The sequence below is a fragment of the Xiphophorus hellerii genome, chromosome 14 (genome assembly GCF_003331165.1).
Source record: "Xiphophorus hellerii strain 12219 chromosome 14, Xiphophorus_hellerii-4.1, whole genome shotgun sequence".
Lineage (NCBI taxonomy): Eukaryota > Metazoa > Chordata > Actinopteri > Cyprinodontiformes > Poeciliidae > Xiphophorus > Xiphophorus hellerii.
Window position 1 is genome coordinate 3,353,498 of NC_045685.1, and position 17,298 is coordinate 3,370,795.

A 17,298-nucleotide genomic window follows, 5' to 3' on the forward strand; every position below is an offset into this window, starting at 1 on the left:
CCCAAAAAAAGAGAAAACTTTGACTATTAACCCCGACACCTTTTTCTGTTCAACAAAATTACTGAATTTTTAAAAAAGTAATGAATTTCCAGTGGGGTTGGGATTCGTTGTTGGCTTTGTTTGTGCAAGATGAGCTACATTCAGCAGAAACCTGAGTTGGTTCTGAGGCGTTTTCATCTAATCTGAGACATTTGCTTCTTTGACGAATCCAAATCAGACAGAACCGATCAGAATCAGACGGATTGTTCCAGTCGCATGATATCTGAGTTACATGCATGGACTGTGGAAGTTAGTCTGTTGTAAAGTTTGATGGTTATTTCCAGTCATACAAACAGCTACACAAAATAGTACAGCAAATTGAAGAACACATAACATTATATTAGAATATTTAGAATATAAAGCAAAGTCCAGCCAGTAAGCTGCTTTGAAAAGATGAGATAATTAAAAGGTTCAGCTTATTCTTTATAACATTAATCTGATCTGGAATATTTACTTATTGTGTGTTTTTTTTTTTTTTACACAATCAGTGTAGAAAGCATTCCACAAATCAAACTCTTTATCTTGACTATGTTTTCTCCATTCACCTCAAACTGAAGTTTCTTAATGGTACTCATACATAACCTGGTTTGACACATACCCTTAGAAGATACAGTATTCATGGTCTTTATTTGATAAAATAGAAGTAATATAGGCTTAAAATAACTTGGAAAAAGCTATTTACAATGTCTAAGTGCAAGTTGAAGTCTGAATTTACCTTTCCATCATTGAGCTTGGCTTGACTGCAGCGAAGCTGGCAGCCATTTTGGCCGTGACTGACATTAAATATCTTCAGTGGACGTTGCCCTTCATACAAGCATTTAGAGGAAGAAGTCTACTCTTAATCCTTCAAAAATGAAACCGCCATCATCGTCAAAGATGAAGACCTCTGAAGAATCAGCGACACTTGCAGAAGCAGGTGAGAAACTGTCGTATAAATCTAGAAATCTGTAGTTCCGTTCAGTATGGAACTACAGGAAAACTCACTGATGGTTGCGAACATTTTCCAACTTTTTTGAAGATGACTGCAGCAAACATTAAGTGAGATTTATTTACTATTGCATGACACAGGACTGTATATTCTTATAGGTATCAGAGAAGAATAGCTTATATTTATCATGTTTTCTTCTGCAATTTTAAAAAAACCCACATGTTGATAAGTGAACAGTATTCGAAAAAGAAATCTTTCTGAAGAATTCTGATCAAATTCCAAAAATTACTCTGATGTTTGCCTAAGATTTGAAAATAAAACAAACAAAATAAAATAATTTTCTAGCAATTCCCACTTCTTCTGGATCAGAAACCTACAACATTCCTGTGAAATTTTTGGACGAATTCCTTGCCATGCCAGTTATAAAGGAAAATGATACCTTAGAAAAACGTAGCAGATGCAAACTCGATGCGGCTTCAGCAAAGCGCCCAAAACGTAATTTTTAATACTTTATCAAAACACCAAAACAAAGGGTGTGCCGTGGTGGCGTAGTGGTTAGCGCAACCCATATTTGGAGGCCTTGAGTCCTCGACGCGGACGTCGTGGGTTCGACTCCCGAACCCGACAATATTTGCTGCATGTCTTCCCCACTCTCCTTCCCCGTTTCCTGTCACCCTACTGTCATATAAGAGACACTAGAGCCCACAAAAGACCCCCTGGAGGGGTAAAAAAAACAAACACCAAAACAATATTTGTATGTTTGTTGTGTAATTAATGTGTCCTATAAAATGAGTAGTCTGAGGTATATTGAAGTGATGGTTAAACTGCTGTAAAACATTGAAAGAATTCATCTTTCTATTCACCAATTCACTCAAGCTAGCAGGCAGCTAGCTGGATGTGTAAAGAATTTTCAAAATAAAAGTTTTTCAGCAATGTAACCTACTTTCAAGCGTGTACTTTAAATTGGGGAGTTTATTTAGCAAGTGTAAGTTATTATTTAGTTGCTTAGATACAAGATTTGACTTTTTCACCTTTTCTCTACATACTCCTCAAGCTAGCTCAAACTGGCTGGCCCCATTAACCAACCATGTTGTAAAAAAATGAATTGTTTATTTATTTATTTTTATTTCAGTGAGATACAATGAAACAGTAGTTTATAAAGGAGTATGCTGGTTCAGTGTAACACCCATCAAAACAGCATACCCCTTCACAAAGGTCAGAATGCTGATTTGATCAAATGGCCTTGTAGAGTGGTATGCTAAATTGACAGGGTGACAAACCGACTAACACCTGGCCCCCTGTTGGCCCCTCTCTAGAACCGCCCATGGTTGGATAGTTTTATCTTATGGAAAGTTTTTAGCCAATTATGGTATTGATGATAGTAAACAAAATAGAAAAATGTAAAAGCAATTCCACATCCTGAAATACTGATTTGCTCAAATTGATCACAAAACACAATCGATTTTACCCCTACTGTTTTCTTTGCCATACTTGGCCAGAACTGCAATCTATTAAAGTTTCTCCTTACTTTATGTACCATGAAAATATGACTATTACAATAAATGCATCAATAAATTGAGCACTTTTTCCTCTCCCCTCTATTCGGAAGTATTTAATGCATGAGGTCACGGAGAAGGAGGAAACAGATCTCGATAGCTAAGATGGCGGAGGAACAGCAGGAATCCTCGCAGGGAGAGATGGAAGGTGAGAAAATCAGCTGCTCGTGAAAATCTCCAACAAGGTGCGCTGACGTGTATCGGGCGGCTGGATCTGAGGTTGTTGCATCTCTCCGCAGAGGGCTTCATCTGTCCCTGTAACCGTGGCTGACACGCCACCTGAAAGGCCACAGCTTCCCCAGCTAACACTAGCGAGCTGCAGCTGCTGCAGTTACACAAAGAAAGAGAGAAAACCGCTGGTTTAGTTACGAGCAGGGAAACAGTGCGCGGACTTGGACTAGCATTAAACTTCACAAGGTGTTGGATACGGAGGGTTAACGTGTAAGGGGGGAGGTTTTGTTTTCTGAGCGGTGTGGAGACGGTTTTCGTCGTGCCCAGAAATTGTTTTGTTTTTCGCACAAGTCGAGCTAGCCCTGTTTAGCTCTCTGGCGGCAGCCGGTGTTATATGGAAGATTGGGTTCATAATAACCGAGGAATGCTGTCTTACAATATCGTTGTTTATTGGTAACAAGATTTTTTTTTTTAAAATTTCTGAAGATAGTGTTTTATTATTATTTTTAAAAAAATCTTTGCTCAGGTCATTTTCACGTAAATGCATCATTCGTAGAACTACATCCTTCTTTTTTTAAAGGACCAAGATAAGACGAAACGTACAGAAGATATTAAAAATGATGATAAAATGTCAGTACAGTAGACTCTTAAGATCTGAATGAAAGATGCCGGATTCTCTGGACATGCAGAATGTGTTGTCATTTATGTGTTTCTAAATCATCACGTCCAGAACCACAAACCACAGAGATGAACAAATGTGGCGTTTTCTGTGGTCGGTGCCAACTGTTTATGTTTTTACTCAAGTGATGTTTTAAGTTTGCTTTTTATTCCACTTTTTAAAGTCTGAGATCAAAATTCTTTCATACTTTTAAACCGTCTGCACCAACACCTGCTGCTTAAAGATAAGCTAGCTTCGTTTTAGCCTGAGGATTCGGAGGGCAGACTGATTAAAAGTAGTGGACCTCCAGTATTGTCATGAGTTGGGGATAAAGGCGAATAACTAAGATATGCGAATACTTCACACCCTCTCTAAAAATGCTTAAAACTTCCTATTTTAATTGTTGCAATCACAAAAATACCTTAATATGCATCAAATGCACAGTTTTGAACTGTTTTAGCATTACTGTAGATCGCCATCCACTGTCTTTCTTAACTCCGCTCTTGGGGTTACAGCCAATCAAAACCAAGCTGCTCTGGGATTGGCTGCTGGGAAAAACGCAGCTAATATTATACCAAGTAGCATTGCGCGGAGCTAGTTTAGCATTCCAAGTTGCACTTCAAACATTCTGGGAAAACGAATCCGCAAAATTGCACCAGAGGTTGGGTGGGGGTTTACTGTAAATGAGAATACTTCCTTCCACTGGAAATTCCAGTACTGCCATGATTATTTTCTGGCCTGTATAACAATGCAGGTGCTTTGTTTTTCTTGTGTGGACGTAAACCTGCATTATCGCTTAAAAAATCTTAAGGGAAACGACACAAGTCTCTTCCTAACAGCAAGTTTACCTGCACTATTTTCTTTCCCTTCCTCATCTGCTCTTGCCTTCTATATTTATGAAATTCCATATCGAGACCTGACTTTGACTGACCTTGACTTCTCCTCGCTTTCCAGGAGTTAATTGTCTCGCCTACGATGAGGCCATAATCGCTCAACAGGACAGGATTCAGCAGGAGGTGAGGAATCGTATGTTTTTTAAGGGGATTGCCCCTGAACATGCCAAACCACACTGCATTGCATTCTGGGTAATAGGCAGCTATCTGGTCGGAATGCTGCCACACTTTGTACGCAGACGATGGAGAGAGGGAAAAAGAGACAAAATGACAGGCGAGAAAAGAACAAAAACAACAACGCTACTAGTGGATAAATTAACTGTATTGAGCTGAAGTAGAGATTATTTTAGCAGCACTAAGAATGACCTTTGTGTTTATGGTTTCAGCTAAAAGAAGTGTAGTTAAATAATTTAATACATTTTTTGTCACTGAAGATTTCCAATATTTTCTTGAAGAATTTCTTGTGTTCAAATTTGAGAAAATGTTGAGGTAATGTTATTCCCTCAGCAGAAACATATCTGTAGAGTTTCCCTGATTCGTTCATGCGCGCTTGAGAAATCCTTTAATCTCTATGGCAACCGTTCAGCTGCGCAAAACGCCTGGTTGGATCTAGCTCCGCCTTCGAGGGCAAAGCTCCTCCTCAGAGAAGCAAGATTCCAAGCTTCCGAGTTTCCGCCTGGTGGAACTGTGCTGCTCGTAATGGGAGCCACTTCTCAGATCAACGCTGGTAGAAACGTTGTTAAAGAGTTAGTAGAGGAGCCATGTTGTGATGACATCCTGAAGGCGGAGTTTCAGAACGAGCAGGAGTTTTTTAAATTACAGAGTCAAATTTCTTTTAAGTCATATTTGATAAATATGGCATTTTTGTAACAACATAGTGACTGATTATGCTGTAAAATGCCACTATATGTTTGGAAAATACAATACACTGCCCCTTTAAGAGATATACTGATAAAAATTTTGGAGTCTGTTTGAAGCTTTGATGTCTTTCTCCACCCAGAATGAGCCTGAACAGCATTTAAGGGTTGAAATATTATAATAATACTAGCATGTTTAGAGGAGGTCACAAGTGTTTGTGGATTGTAAATGCACAGTTGACGAGTTTAAAAACGTCTGAGTTGGTGCAACTGCAGACTAACTGTATCGTCTGCGCAGATCGCAAACAGCAACCCGCTAGTGTCGGACAGACAGGACCTGTCGGTGCTGCAGAGAGAATACGCTGAGGACGACACGGTTTATCAACTCAAGCTCAAGGTCGGGCAGACTGTCGGTTCACAGCGTCGGGGTTTTACAGCGTGGCTCCAAATTCGTAACCAACTCCTCTTCGTTTTCTGTTTCAGGACTTATACAAAAAGTACGCGTATATCCGCAAAACACGACCAGATGGAAACTGCTTTTACAGAGCCTTCGGCTTCGCACATCTAGAGTCGCTGCTAGACGACAGCAAAGAACTTCAGAAGTAAGAGCTATGATGGTTACCGTCGGCTTATTGAAGTGTTTTTTTTTTTTTTTTTGTCTTAAACCAAAAGGATCCATTTTGGTTTTATACTTTATACCATTGCTGCCCTGCAAATTAAAGGTACTTGCCAGTATTTAGCTTCTGTGTTGGTCAGGTTACCCTGACGCGTCAGAATGTGCATCATATTCTGTGTTGGAATGTTTCTATCTTTAACAAATGTTTTTGTATTTTTTAGATTTAAAGCAGTTGCAGCTAAAAGCAAACTAGACCTGGTTAGCGAAGGCTTCACTGAGTTTACCATTGAGGATTTCCACAACACGGTGAGCGGTCCCGTCGGTCCGTTCGCCGTTTCACTCCTCAGGTCTGGTCGTTGAAGCCGTCGGTTCGGATTAGACGGTCGGATCAGATCGGCTTCTCAGAGCGACAAATCGGCTCCAATTGAGTTTTTCTGAACCACAGCACTTTATTGTATTGACTTGTTGAACTGTTTTCATTCATTCCATAATTACACACGTTTTGATTTGGATTCGAGGAGACAGACATGCATGAAGAACACGTTATGTTCAAGATTTTCTACTTTGTGTTGTATTCACCACTTGACAACAACATTCCTGTTAAGCTAGCTCACTTTCCGTAGCTAATGTAGAATTTACTAAGTTAATTTAGCTAAAAATAAAAACATGTTGGATCTTTATTCATATTATTTTTATTCATTATACACTAATTTATTTTAAGATGTTTTGTAGTTGTCTTTTTTTGTTGTAGTTAATAATTCTTTGCTTTTTTCCCCCCCCATCCCACCTGCCATGCAGTTCATGGACTTGATTGAACTGTGTGAGAAACATCCGAGGCTGCAGGAGCTGCTGAACTCTTTCAATGACCAGAACATGTCCGACTACGTTGTCGTTTACCTGCGCCTCCTTACCTCAGGCTACTTGCAGCGAGAGCATGGCTTCTTCGAGCATTTCATCGAGGGAGGACGTACCATCAAGGAGTTCTGTCAGCAGGTGGGCAGAGTTTGGGATAAAAAGTTGTTTTTACAGAGAAACATGATAAAGACAGGAACTGGAAGCGCACCGATCACGGTTTCTCCCCCGGCCGATAGTGATTATCTTTCAGGTCTTAATTGCTGATTCAAATTTTTACTAACGCACATAAAACATCAGCGGTGGGCACCGCTAACTAAAACGTTACTTGCACTAATCATAAACATTAGCTCCGCTGACATGCCACTCCAACGTGCTACTGCTAAAGCGCTAATAATATCTGCCCTTGAATGACAACCCTCAAGCACCAAATTAATTTTGACATTTATATTTTTCACAATACACCTACCTATTATATTTATGTTTATATCTTGTTCTCTACTGTCTTCGTTTCTTGTTTAAAATAAAGTTATTTGTAGGGGGGAAAAAAGGGCAAGAACACGGAACTGCTACATAAACAGTCTTCACTCGCTTCAAAATAAGAGTATGAACATAACTGTCTAACTTTTAGAAAAATTCTTAGGAGTTAATAATCAAAACTTCAATGCAGATGTCGAACTTTACAAAACAGCCAAGTAAGTTATGCTTTAGAATTTATCTAGAAAAGTTGACTTAGGCAAAGCTAAGTGCGCTACATGCTTCTGGAGCCGGCAAACGCGCTCAAGGAAAAATGAGCTCCACTATTAGCACATTAGCGGAAGTGTGCCTGTAAAAGGAAATAAATGAAGGAAATACAATATTCTCATTTATCAAAGTGTGTGTATGTGTATATATATATATATATTAAAATCTAAATATAATATAATATATATTGCCCAATATTTAGATTTTTTTTTAAAAATTGACTAAAGTGCTAATGGAAAAATTTGCTCCACTATTAGCGCATTAATAGAATTGTGCCCACAGAAAATAAACTTTTTTTTAAACATATATTGTTGCTCAATGAAAGAATGCTGGGATTAAGAGTCATGCAGTAACCATAGATACTTAAATATCATTAAAGAGGGTTTTTGAATGAACTTATGCAAAATGTTTGCACATATGTTTATTGTTTTTTTTTCTTATCTCCTTTCCTAGGAAGTAGAGCCTATGTCTAAAGAAAGTGACCACATTCACATCATTGCCTTAGCCAAGGCCCTGAATGTATCCATTCTGGTGGAGTACATGGACAGAGGGGAAGGAGGGTCTGTCAATAACCACATCTTCCCTGAAGGGGGCGACCCACGCATCTTCCTGCTGTACAGACCAGGCCATTACGACATCCTGTACAAATAACACTCCTGGGCCACATCAGATCACATCCTCTCCTCAAGCTGCACTCCGCAGGGGGAGCGTTTAAGAAAAAAAACAAACAAAAAATAACATCAGCTGCCACGTTGATTTACGAATCGCATCTGTGTCTGAGATGATTCTCATTTATTTGGAAATAAAACGATAAAATCACATGCGTCTCATTTACCCCTCTTACGCCAAACCTCCCCCAGCCCCAGGCCATCCTCCGCCGTCACACAAAATGGTTAACGGAAAAAATATAGTTGGAAAATAGAAGTGACTCCAGCCGATTAGTTGTACAGGTTTTTTTTTTTTTTTTTTTTGGTTTTTTTTCTTTTGTGGTTGTAAATGTTATCTTCTTGCTTTGTTTGATTCTCTTCCTTTGGTACACTGCGTTTCATTGAGTTTTATTAAAGCAATTTACATCTTATTTGCCGCCTTTTCTCTGACTCTCAGATTCTGCTCCATTTTTTTTTTAAATGAGGAAAAATTACAAGACACTAACAAGTGGCCAAGAGTTGTACCTAATGTATCGTTTTTCTTTTTTCCAAAAAGTTTTTTAAGAGACCTCATCCAGAAAGTTAATACTTTCCATAGAAACGTTTGGTCTTGAATCCATTATTTGTCTTCTGCTGTTTGTTTTTTTTTTTTTTACAATAAAAGTGCAACAGTTGTCTGAAAAAAAAAAAACTAGTTCTACTCAGGATTCCATCATGGCTGTGCACACATAACTAAAATGCTCTAAAGACCCTTAAGGAAATGAAATGCAAAAAGAGTGTTTTTTTGTTTTTTTTTGAACAAATATTTTAACCATACAAGAAAAAATATTTGGTTTCAAAAGTGGTGAAAATTGAACTAGTCAAATGTAATACATGAGGTTGTGTTGTGGATCAGTGCAGCAGTTTTTCCATTTAATTGGTATGCCATTATTGCAGTTATATAACTGGAGTGCATTTATTTAAACTTGCCCTTTTAGTTTCTTTTTTTAATTTATTTAAAATATTTGAAGGGACTTCCTGTTTGTTCTTGTGGATGCATGGGTTCTTTCCGGGTACTCCGGCCTCCCCCTGCCTTTAGGTCTGCATGTGAAGCTGTGCTTCCTTTACAAACATGCACACCTATTACTAAACACTAAATGTTCAATTCATTTTTCACTTTGTGGCCAAATAGGATGAGAAAAATTTGATATTTTCTTTGCTTCTTTTCATGTTTAAAACATTGACAAGAAAAAACAAAATGAAGCACATTTTCAGAATTTCACAAGTTGGCACCTAATGTTTATATTTTAATTTCTGTAAATCGCATGTATTTATAGGCTACTCTATGTCTGTACACTGTGAGTATTGGAAAAACCGAAGCCAACTTGAGAGCACACAGTCTGGGTCATTACTGATTTTGATTCTGCGACCATCATACATTGTGACTCTAGGAGGCGCTGTTTTTTTTTTTTTCCTGTACGCTTTGATTTCCCGCTTTAGAGGAACGTTCAAATCGTTCAAACTTTTGGCTCAGGATGAAAGGCTTCTGAGGATCAGTGAACTGCTTAGAAACACAAATCCAAAGATTATGTTAATTTTGTGAACAAATGTCCTGTAATCAGAGAAACCTGTGCTGTGCTTTGAGAAAATTATGGACACCCTTCAGTATGCAGCAATGTCGTCTTCAGTCAGAGGCTTCTTCAAAAGTGCTGCAACACAGACTGCTACCGGGGATTCCTCATCAGCACCTACAACTCTTTGAAGAAATTTGTATGATATGAGTTAAATTAAAGCAACATTTAATTTCCCTTTAGGAATAAGTATTTCTGAATTGAATTTTATTTTTAGCTATAAAAACAAAAAGCGACATTTAAAAAAAAAAAAAGTCATAAAATTATAAATGAACGAATAAATCAAAGAACTACTTGTCTTTTGTTCCTCAACTGTTTTCAGGAAAATCTGGATATCAGAACCACGAATGTATGTCATAAATATACACGAAAACTAACCAAAGATCGTAAATTATAACGAGGTGTTTTTCTCGTTCACGTTTTCCTGGACTCTAGAGTAAATTCAATATCATAGAATTCGTGGTCGGAGTGAGAGCTCCTGTCTCTGTGGTTGAGCTCTGGAGAACACAAACCAACATGTCTGCTCTCACGAAGTCGTTCACGTCGGCTGGCAGGAGAGGATTCTCCCGGTGTACAAGGCAACATTCATCAGTGACAAGTGTGTCCAAAGTTGGAATTACTCATGTCAGGGTAGTCTCGTTGTTTTCTTTCGTGGGTTTAAGCTAACCAGCTAAATAGAAAGAGTTTTTCGTTCAAAAGGTTAGCAATACAACCGGTCGACACAAAGTAGTTCATAATTAAGTTGAAGGAAAATGCGGTTTGGTTTTGTATTTTAGAAATGAAAATCTGAGAAGTCAGTGTGGTGTGCAGGTGTATATTCAGCCACCTTGAGTCAATTATTATGTAGAACCACCTTTAAAATGTTACAGTATGTCTCTACCAGCTTTCTAATCAAAAGACTGCATTATTTTTTTTCATGCTTTTCAAAATAAGTCAACCTCAGTCTGATTGGCTGGACAGCAGAAAGCATGGTAAGATTTTAGTTTGGACTTCTACTTGTATGGTGGCCCAAAAGGGCCAACACAGAAGCCACACTTCAATTCATGCTAAAAAGGAATTTATACTTAAACGGAGGTTATGCTAACCTTTCTAGCATAACTTAGCATGATGTTGTCCTTCTCAGTCTGGTTGTTTAAGTATGAAATGTCTTGGTAGGCCTACATACCATCCATTTTCAAATGAATAATTTGGACTTTTACTTGTATGGTAGCCCAGAAGGGTCAACAAAGTGTAAAAGTCACAATGCAACAACACAACAATGACACTTGAGTGCTAAAACGGAATTTATGATCAAAAAGAATTTATGCTAAAACTGAGGTTATGCTAATGCAGAATTTAGGGTAAACTGTAAAAATCACAACTCAACAACAAAAGCCACAATGGACGTTGTACTAAAATGGAAATTATGCTCAAGCGGAAGTTATGCTAAAGATGCTAGCATAACTTCCTTCATGAATCTCTGATAAATATCATCCTTGTCCAGTCTGCCTGTTTAAGTAAGTTTAAGTGTCTTGGTTGGAAAGAGCAGCAGGACACTATAAGTCAGGACTAGATGGTAAGCTGTGCCTGTCGTCTTGGTAACCACTGTGTCTCTTTTCTCTTTCTTGTGTCTAGCTGAGCTGATGGAGAACATGGATAAGAAATCAGCATGGGACCGCTTCTACTCTGAGACCAGCAGCAGGAGTCCCAACTTCAAAAACTTTGAGTGGTTCTTCAGTTTCGATGCGGTGCAGGACTTCATCACGCCCCTCCTGCAGGCTGCGTCCCTTTCACGCCATCCTGTCCAGGTCTTGGACATGGGATGCGGCACGTCTGCGCTGGGCCCCTCCATCTACAGAGACTCCGCTTTGCCAGTGCGAGTCACCTGCGCCGACATCTCCCCCGTAGCCGTGCGGCTAATGCGGGAGCACATCCGGGCCAACGCCGTCCGGCCTCGCAACGCTTCCTCTCAAATTGACTTTTTAGAACTGGACTGCACCCGGCTTGACGGCCACTACGGTCCCAGCAGCCTGGACCTTATTGTTGACAAGGGCACCACAGACGCCCTGTTGAGGTCCAAGGAGGGGGCGGAGAAGGCGGCCTCGGTGCTGAGGCAGTGCCTGAAGGTGTTGCGGCGCTCCGGGTCCCTGCTCCAGTTCTCAGACGAGGATCCTGATGCCAGACTGGTGTGGTTAGAGGCAGCCGCTCAGGGCCAGGGGCTGGCGGCGGCAGACGTTGGGGTGCAGGAGGTCGGGGTGCTGAGGGGCGTGTGTTACTACTGTTACCAAGTGACTGCTCATCACGATGTAAACAAATAAAATTTTATCTTATTGAAGTCTGTGTTTTTCATATCTACACACGGATATTCGAACACACCCAGCTTTGTAAAAACGTCATATTTCTATATTGCAGAATAACGGAATCATTTGTGTTGTGAAAAAAAATGTTCCCACCAGGAAGTGTTTATATTTTACGAAAAAAAAAAAAACCCAAAAAGAAAATCATGAATAAAATTAAGATTATGCTGTCTGATAGCCAAGACAATCTGATTTATGTCTCTTTATGTTTAAAAAACACATAATGTTTCTCAAGAATTTCAAGATTGCGCGAACATTAAAGGTTGATGTAATATTCAACAATCTCCTCCATCCCTCACTCAGACGTTTTTCCGCTGTAACCTTCTCATTGCCGATTGTCTACCGCCATCTAGTGGCCAGGTTTTATTCAACAACAGAGATCCCAGAATGGACATAGTTGAGTAAGTTTCTGTGATTGTAAAATGTGATACATTAATATTTTTGAGAATGACTTTGGGGTTTTTATTTACTGCAAGTCATAGTAATCATTAAAATATTTCATTCAGTTTAATAAATCAATATAATAAATTACTTTTGCTTCGTGGTATTTGATGATATTCTGATTTATTGAGATGCTTTATAGAAACAGACATATTTAAAGTCCCCACAATCACAGTGTGTTGCCATGGCTAAAAGCTGACGTCGAATCAAACATTTATGACGTCTCAAAAAGTTGACTTTTAGAGCATTTATTCATACATGATGAAGAAAAAAAATGCAAAAAAATATATATCTTTATACTTATTTGCACTCAATTTAAATTCTACAACACTTGATTTATACACAAACGAGTAACAGACAGGCTGATGGCAAAGATTTCCACTTAAAAGTTTCTTTATCAAGGACTGAAGGAAGTGATAGGTCAGTGCAAAGATTCACAAGGTGAACCAGATTCACGAGAATCTTCTAGAACAAGCTGTAGAAGGTAGCTGGCTCCTCCCCTTCCTCTTCTTCCAACTTGGCGTCGTCACAGAAACGCGGTGGGATGAGCTGTTGAGGGTCAGACAGCCCAATCACGTTGTCAAAGAAGCTGAGAAGAAAGAAAAAGAAAAAACCAGTAACACACATTCGCCTCAAACCGAAGACACGATATATGCAGTGAAAAAGTGCAACATTGGAAACTCGTTGAGTCACAGTGTGATTAGCTAAATAACTGAAAACAGTCTTGGTGACTAGACAGACATGGACGCCACAAAAGATCGTTGCTAGAGGAGCAGAAACTTCAAGGAGAAAAAAAAAACTGGGCCTCTTCAACCTGCAACCTCGAGAGCAGGATGCTAATATTGACACTAAAGGAGCCCTAACAAACTGTTGAGCGAATTGAGGTTAACATATATTTTTTAAATTAAAATATCGGGTTTTTCTTTCAATTATTCTAGAATTTAATGAATATAAATAATCTAGTTAATTCAGACTGAACGAGAGAAGTTCGGTCTGATTTAACTTCAGCCTGAGAGAGAGAGAAAACGTTTATGAATTCGCTGTATGTGTGTATGTATGCGTGTATGTATGTATGTATGTATGTATGTATGTATGTATGTATGTATGTATGTATGTATGTATGTATGTATGTATGTATGTATGTATGTAATCAACTGTGTTTGTCCTTGATGGATAAAATGAAAACATTCAGAACATTTTGTGTGTGTGTGTGTGTGTGTGTTTCAGTCATTTTTAAAAGTCTAACATTTTGAAACCTGTCTTAGTGGTGGGTAATACATATGGAAGTAAATACGTGCCATCAGGATTTGAATTAAAAAATGCTTTTGAAATTTGAAAGTTGTATATTTGTACTTACTTTTTCAGTGTTAGAATACATTCAGGATATATTTTTTAACCTAAAAGACATTTACTACATTCAAATTTCATAGTCATGTTTAATTCAAAGCCTGATGGCACATATTTACTTCCGTACTGTTGGACATAAAGCTGCATTATGACATTTTCTGGCATAATTATTTTACAACAAAAGTGACAATAAAAACAAGTTAGTTCTTTTTCAGGCAGCTGTGACTGAATGGTTATCACAGCCCAACAAACACAAACACTGCTCTGGAAAAACATTTATAATTCACTTTTTATGTGACTTTTTTTAGTCACACAAAGAAGTTGATTTCTATCACTGAACTGCACACAGTAACTGCATTTAATCATATTTTCAAATTTATTGATAATTGAGCAAACAGTGGAAAAAATAGTAAGACTAACAATCCTGATAATACCGATAGTTTCGTCAGGGTTAATTGGAACTTATTGTGGCGATAAGCGATAAATTAAAATTGTTATCGTCATGAGATTTATCACGATAAATGATAAACAACAGGATAAATGCTAAATGTCCACCCAGGTTTTGCTGGTACATTTTTAAATTTAGCCCGGCGTGGCAGAAGCTCTGGACGCCATTTGTCAGAATGTGAAACCCTTCAAGGCTTCCAGGGCCTCAGGCACCAACCTGGTGATCCTCCATCCATCCCTGCAGCTGTGGAACAGCGTGGTGACGGGAATGCAGCCGAACTCCGTCACGGTGCTCATGTACTTCACTGCGGTAAACACAGAGCAGGTCAACCTGTCAAACTGGAAATCCGAGCTCAGGGAATTTTTTTTATTTTAATTTTTTCTAAGAAAGGTCATGTGCTTCCTGCAGCACCACATGATCCTGTTTTCCTCCTGCCTTACCTGTCTTGTTCCTCATCTGCAGCTGGCCGGTCCAGGTGTTGACCAGGACCCCCTGGCCGGGGCCGGAGGAGCTGCCCAGCACGACCTGGCCCAGCAGGGAGGCATCCTGCGGGATGGCCAGCGGGTGGAAAACTCGGCTCAGGCGCTTCTTGCAGCACGTCTGGTTCCTGTAGTTGATCTTGTACATCACACCCTTACAAAACAGGACAGGATAATAGAAATAACAATAATAATAATAAAAACATAACATGTTGTTTAAAATCCCTTCTCTGTGGTTGTTACATCTCTGTAGAGCAGGAGTACGTCCAGGTGGAAGGTCTTGTTGTCGTAGGAACCAAACTCCCTGAGGCGGATCCGCTGTCCCAGAGCATCGTAGGTGTATTTGGCGAAGGCCCCCAGCTTCTCATTCTGGGTGGACTGGAAATAAATCCACAATAAATATTTACTACAATCTCAATCACTTTTTGTTATTTGGCTGGTAAAAAAAAAAGTGAGAACTCACCACAGAAAGGGAACCGGTCAGCAGCGGCGGGGAGGCTGTCGAGATGAAAAGCATATTTTAGTCTGAATAGACGATAAAAGTAGAGATGTTCACACAGGTGTGTGTGTGTGTGTACTCACTGCATGGCAGGGGTCTCTGGGCCAGGCAGCCCACTGACAGGCACACCACCACCACCAGCAGCAGCAGCAGAGCTCTCATGTCGTCAGGCTGACTCTCCTCTCTACAGTCAGAGCTCACTTCCTTTAAATGTGCGCAGTTCCCAGTCAGTGTCACCTGACGCCTGTTTCCTGTTTTGAACTTTCTTTAAAAAATTTTTTTTTTTTTAAAAAAGCAGCAGCTCTGATGAATCTGGAAAGTCATTCAGTGTGAGTTCAGGTAAATCAGCTGAAAAAAGAAATCTACATTTTTGACCTTTTCTTTAAAAACTATTACTTTTTTTTTTTTTTTTGCTTTATTTTGAGCCATAGAAAAAGAAGAAAAATACATGTTTACACTGCTGTCTGGTACAAAGGAACAGCAAGGAGAATACACACATACACAAATGTCGTGTTGCCCAAGTCATTCAGTTCATTTTTACATCATAATGTATTTATACTAGTTCTGTCAACTGATTTAAAAAAAAAATCTAATCATAATAATCACAAGCTTTTAATCACGATTAATCACTGTGCCTAACTTTTATAGCTTGTGGTTCTTGCAGGAATGTTGCCCTGGGCAACCCCCTCCTTCTGCTGCGCTTCAACCAATTAAAATGGAAACACTTATCTATGGGGATTTTTGTCGCAGAAAGCAGGTGATATAATTTCCCAGAAGTCAAGAGCAACTAAAGGAAACTTACTCCACTACACATGCATACAGGTAGCAGAGAACCAGGGGGCAACTGACCAATAAGATATTTTTTATTTTCTAGTTCTTGTGTGGCCCACACCTTTCTGATGCCGCCCTGGGCAAGTGTGTTCTGTCTCAAGCCAAACATGTCTTAAGATTTTCAGTTTTCCAGGTTTTTATATTCAGAAATCTTTATAGAAAGTTTTGCTTCAAACAACTCCGCCCCCCCCTCCCCAAACTGCAAAAAGTAATATTGCGTTTAAAGGGGATTTATTAAAACGTTAGTTTAGAACTGTCTCTCTCTCTCCACTCATTTCCGGATCTTGTGCGATGAGGCGACGCTCGCTTGTCCTCGTGTGTATTTCACGCACGTGAAATGTCGAGCTTGTACACGCAGGCTGGCGATGTGACACATAAAGGTTTTAAAAAGTTTTTCAATTTTTGTTACTGTCTCAGGAAACTTTAACCTTTCGCTGTCGTTCGTCAAAAGGTTAAAGGTGAAGGTCCTTTAAAAAGAGAGAACAAGTCAAGTGGCAGTTCCTCTAGTTTTCTACATCAAAAAAAAAAAAGATCCGATCTCATAAATTGAAAGAAAAAAACAAAACAGGTTTTACACATCAATAACCCCTGAGCTACAATATTAGAACAGGTTAAAACTTGCATAAGTTTTATTATGTTATGTTCACATGCCGAGGAACAAAATTAGAGTTGGATCCTGAAGATTTGTTTTGGCTCTGTGGCATCAGCCATCGGCCATCAGCCATCTTCTACGGCACATGTTTCAAACTCAGTGAAACATGTGGCCTGTTTCTTTGAAAATGTAGAGTATATTTTTCCATATTTGACATATAGAAAATGTCAAATCCTAATGACGCACATTCATGTTTGTGACTGTAATGTAAAAATGTGGAAGTTTAAATCCGAGAATCACCGACGTGAAAATATGGGCCGATGATAATATCCAATATTAATAATACTGTTATGGCCACCAACTATTTTCTGATATTACATATCCAGATATTATACGTATCCTGATATGTATTGTTACAGTTAAACACACCACAGTCCTGTGTTGCATCATCACTACTGTCACATGACCAGACAAATTCCATGACTCAACCCCTCCTCCCAAAACACACTCGGCAACAAGATGGAAAAAAAAATGGGTTATTATCGACCCAGAAATATTTATGGGACTAAAATTAAGACAGATGAATATTGGACACTTTGAAGCCGTTGAATACTTGTTCAAGGTTTCTGTCAGTCAGCTCAGTGAACGATTGCTGGTGTTTCCCACTGTGACTGACTGCTGCCGTCTGTCCTTCTGATTTTAATAAACTCCCATAAATCCAGGAGATTACATTAACGTTACATTTTCAAGCCTC

At 39.1% G+C, this 17,298-nt stretch overlaps 3 protein-coding genes across 6 annotated transcripts; 2 read left to right on the forward strand and 1 right to left on the reverse strand.

The window, feature by feature from the left end:
• Window positions 1–2,557: 2,557 nt before the first annotated feature.
• On the forward strand, window positions 2,558–8,392 carry LOC116733307 (ubiquitin thioesterase OTUB1). The gene is made up of 7 exons (XM_032584112.1): window positions 2,558–2,671; window positions 4,307–4,368; window positions 5,401–5,499; window positions 5,586–5,704; window positions 5,940–6,024; window positions 6,517–6,711; window positions 7,768–8,392. Exons 1-7 carry the CDS (start codon window positions 2,587–2,589, stop codon window positions 7,963–7,965), a joined length of 843 nt encoding a protein of 280 aa, XP_032440003.1. The 5' UTR covers window positions 2,558–2,586; the 3' UTR covers window positions 7,966–8,392.
• A 1,663-nt stretch (window positions 8,393–10,055) lies between these two features.
• On the forward strand, window positions 10,056–12,623 carry cskmt (citrate synthase lysine methyltransferase). 4 transcript variants are annotated; one of them, XM_032583653.1, is made up of 2 exons: window positions 10,056–10,169; window positions 11,186–12,623. In XM_032583653.1, exons 1-2 carry the CDS (start codon window positions 10,088–10,090, stop codon window positions 11,866–11,868), a joined length of 765 nt encoding a protein of 254 aa, XP_032439544.1. In that variant the 5' UTR covers window positions 10,056–10,087; the 3' UTR covers window positions 11,869–12,623. The 4 variants fall into 4 exon arrangements, with proteins under 4 accessions (XP_032439544.1, XP_032439548.1, XP_032439547.1 ...); XM_032583657.1 differs by having other exon boundaries at window positions 10,102–10,201; XM_032583656.1 differs by having other exon boundaries at window positions 10,160–10,270.
• LOC116733016 (ependymin-like) lies at window positions 12,455–15,334 on the reverse strand. The gene is made up of 6 exons (XM_032583658.1): window positions 15,205–15,334; window positions 15,086–15,120; window positions 14,866–15,000; window positions 14,584–14,776; window positions 14,360–14,447; window positions 12,455–12,937 (listed from the first exon to the last, which is right to left on the reverse strand). Exons 1-6 carry the CDS (start codon window positions 15,281–15,283, stop codon window positions 12,814–12,816), a joined length of 654 nt encoding a protein of 217 aa, XP_032439549.1. The 5' UTR covers window positions 15,284–15,334; the 3' UTR covers window positions 12,455–12,813.
• Between the last annotated feature and the right edge of the window lie 1,964 nt (window positions 15,335–17,298).

Excerpts from the sequence above, each read along its gene's own strand:
- LOC116733307 (XM_032584112.1), top strand. The coding sequence starts at position 2,587 with ATGAGGTCACGGAGAAGGAGGAAACAGATCTCGATAGCTAAGATGGCG. Across the intron at positions 6,025-6,516 it reads TTGAGGATTTCCACAACACG|TTCATGGACTTGATTGAACT; the intron begins GTGAGCGGTCCC and ends CCTGCCATGCAG. Across the intron at positions 6,712-7,767 it reads TCAAGGAGTTCTGTCAGCAG|GAAGTAGAGCCTATGTCTAA; the intron begins GTGGGCAGAGTT and ends CTCCTTTCCTAG.
- cskmt (XM_032583653.1), top strand. The coding sequence starts at position 10,088 with ATGTCTGCTCTCACGAAGTCGTTCACGTCGGCTGGCAGGAGAGGATTC. Across the intron at positions 10,170-11,185 it reads GCAACATTCATCAGTGACAA|CTGAGCTGATGGAGAACATG; the intron begins GTGTGTCCAAAG and ends TCTTGTGTCTAG.
- LOC116733016 (XM_032583658.1), bottom strand. The coding sequence starts at position 15,283 with ATGAGAGCTCTGCTGCTGCTGCTGGTGGTGGTGGTGTGCCTGTCAGTG. Across the intron at positions 15,121-15,204 it reads CCAGAGACCCCTGCCATGCA|CCTCCCCGCCGCTGCTGACC; the intron begins GTGAGTACACAC and ends TCATCTCGACAG. Across the intron at positions 12,938-14,359 it reads GATGGATGGAGGATCACCAG|CTTCTTTGACAACGTGATTG; the intron begins GTTGGTGCCTGA and ends CTTTCTTCTCAG.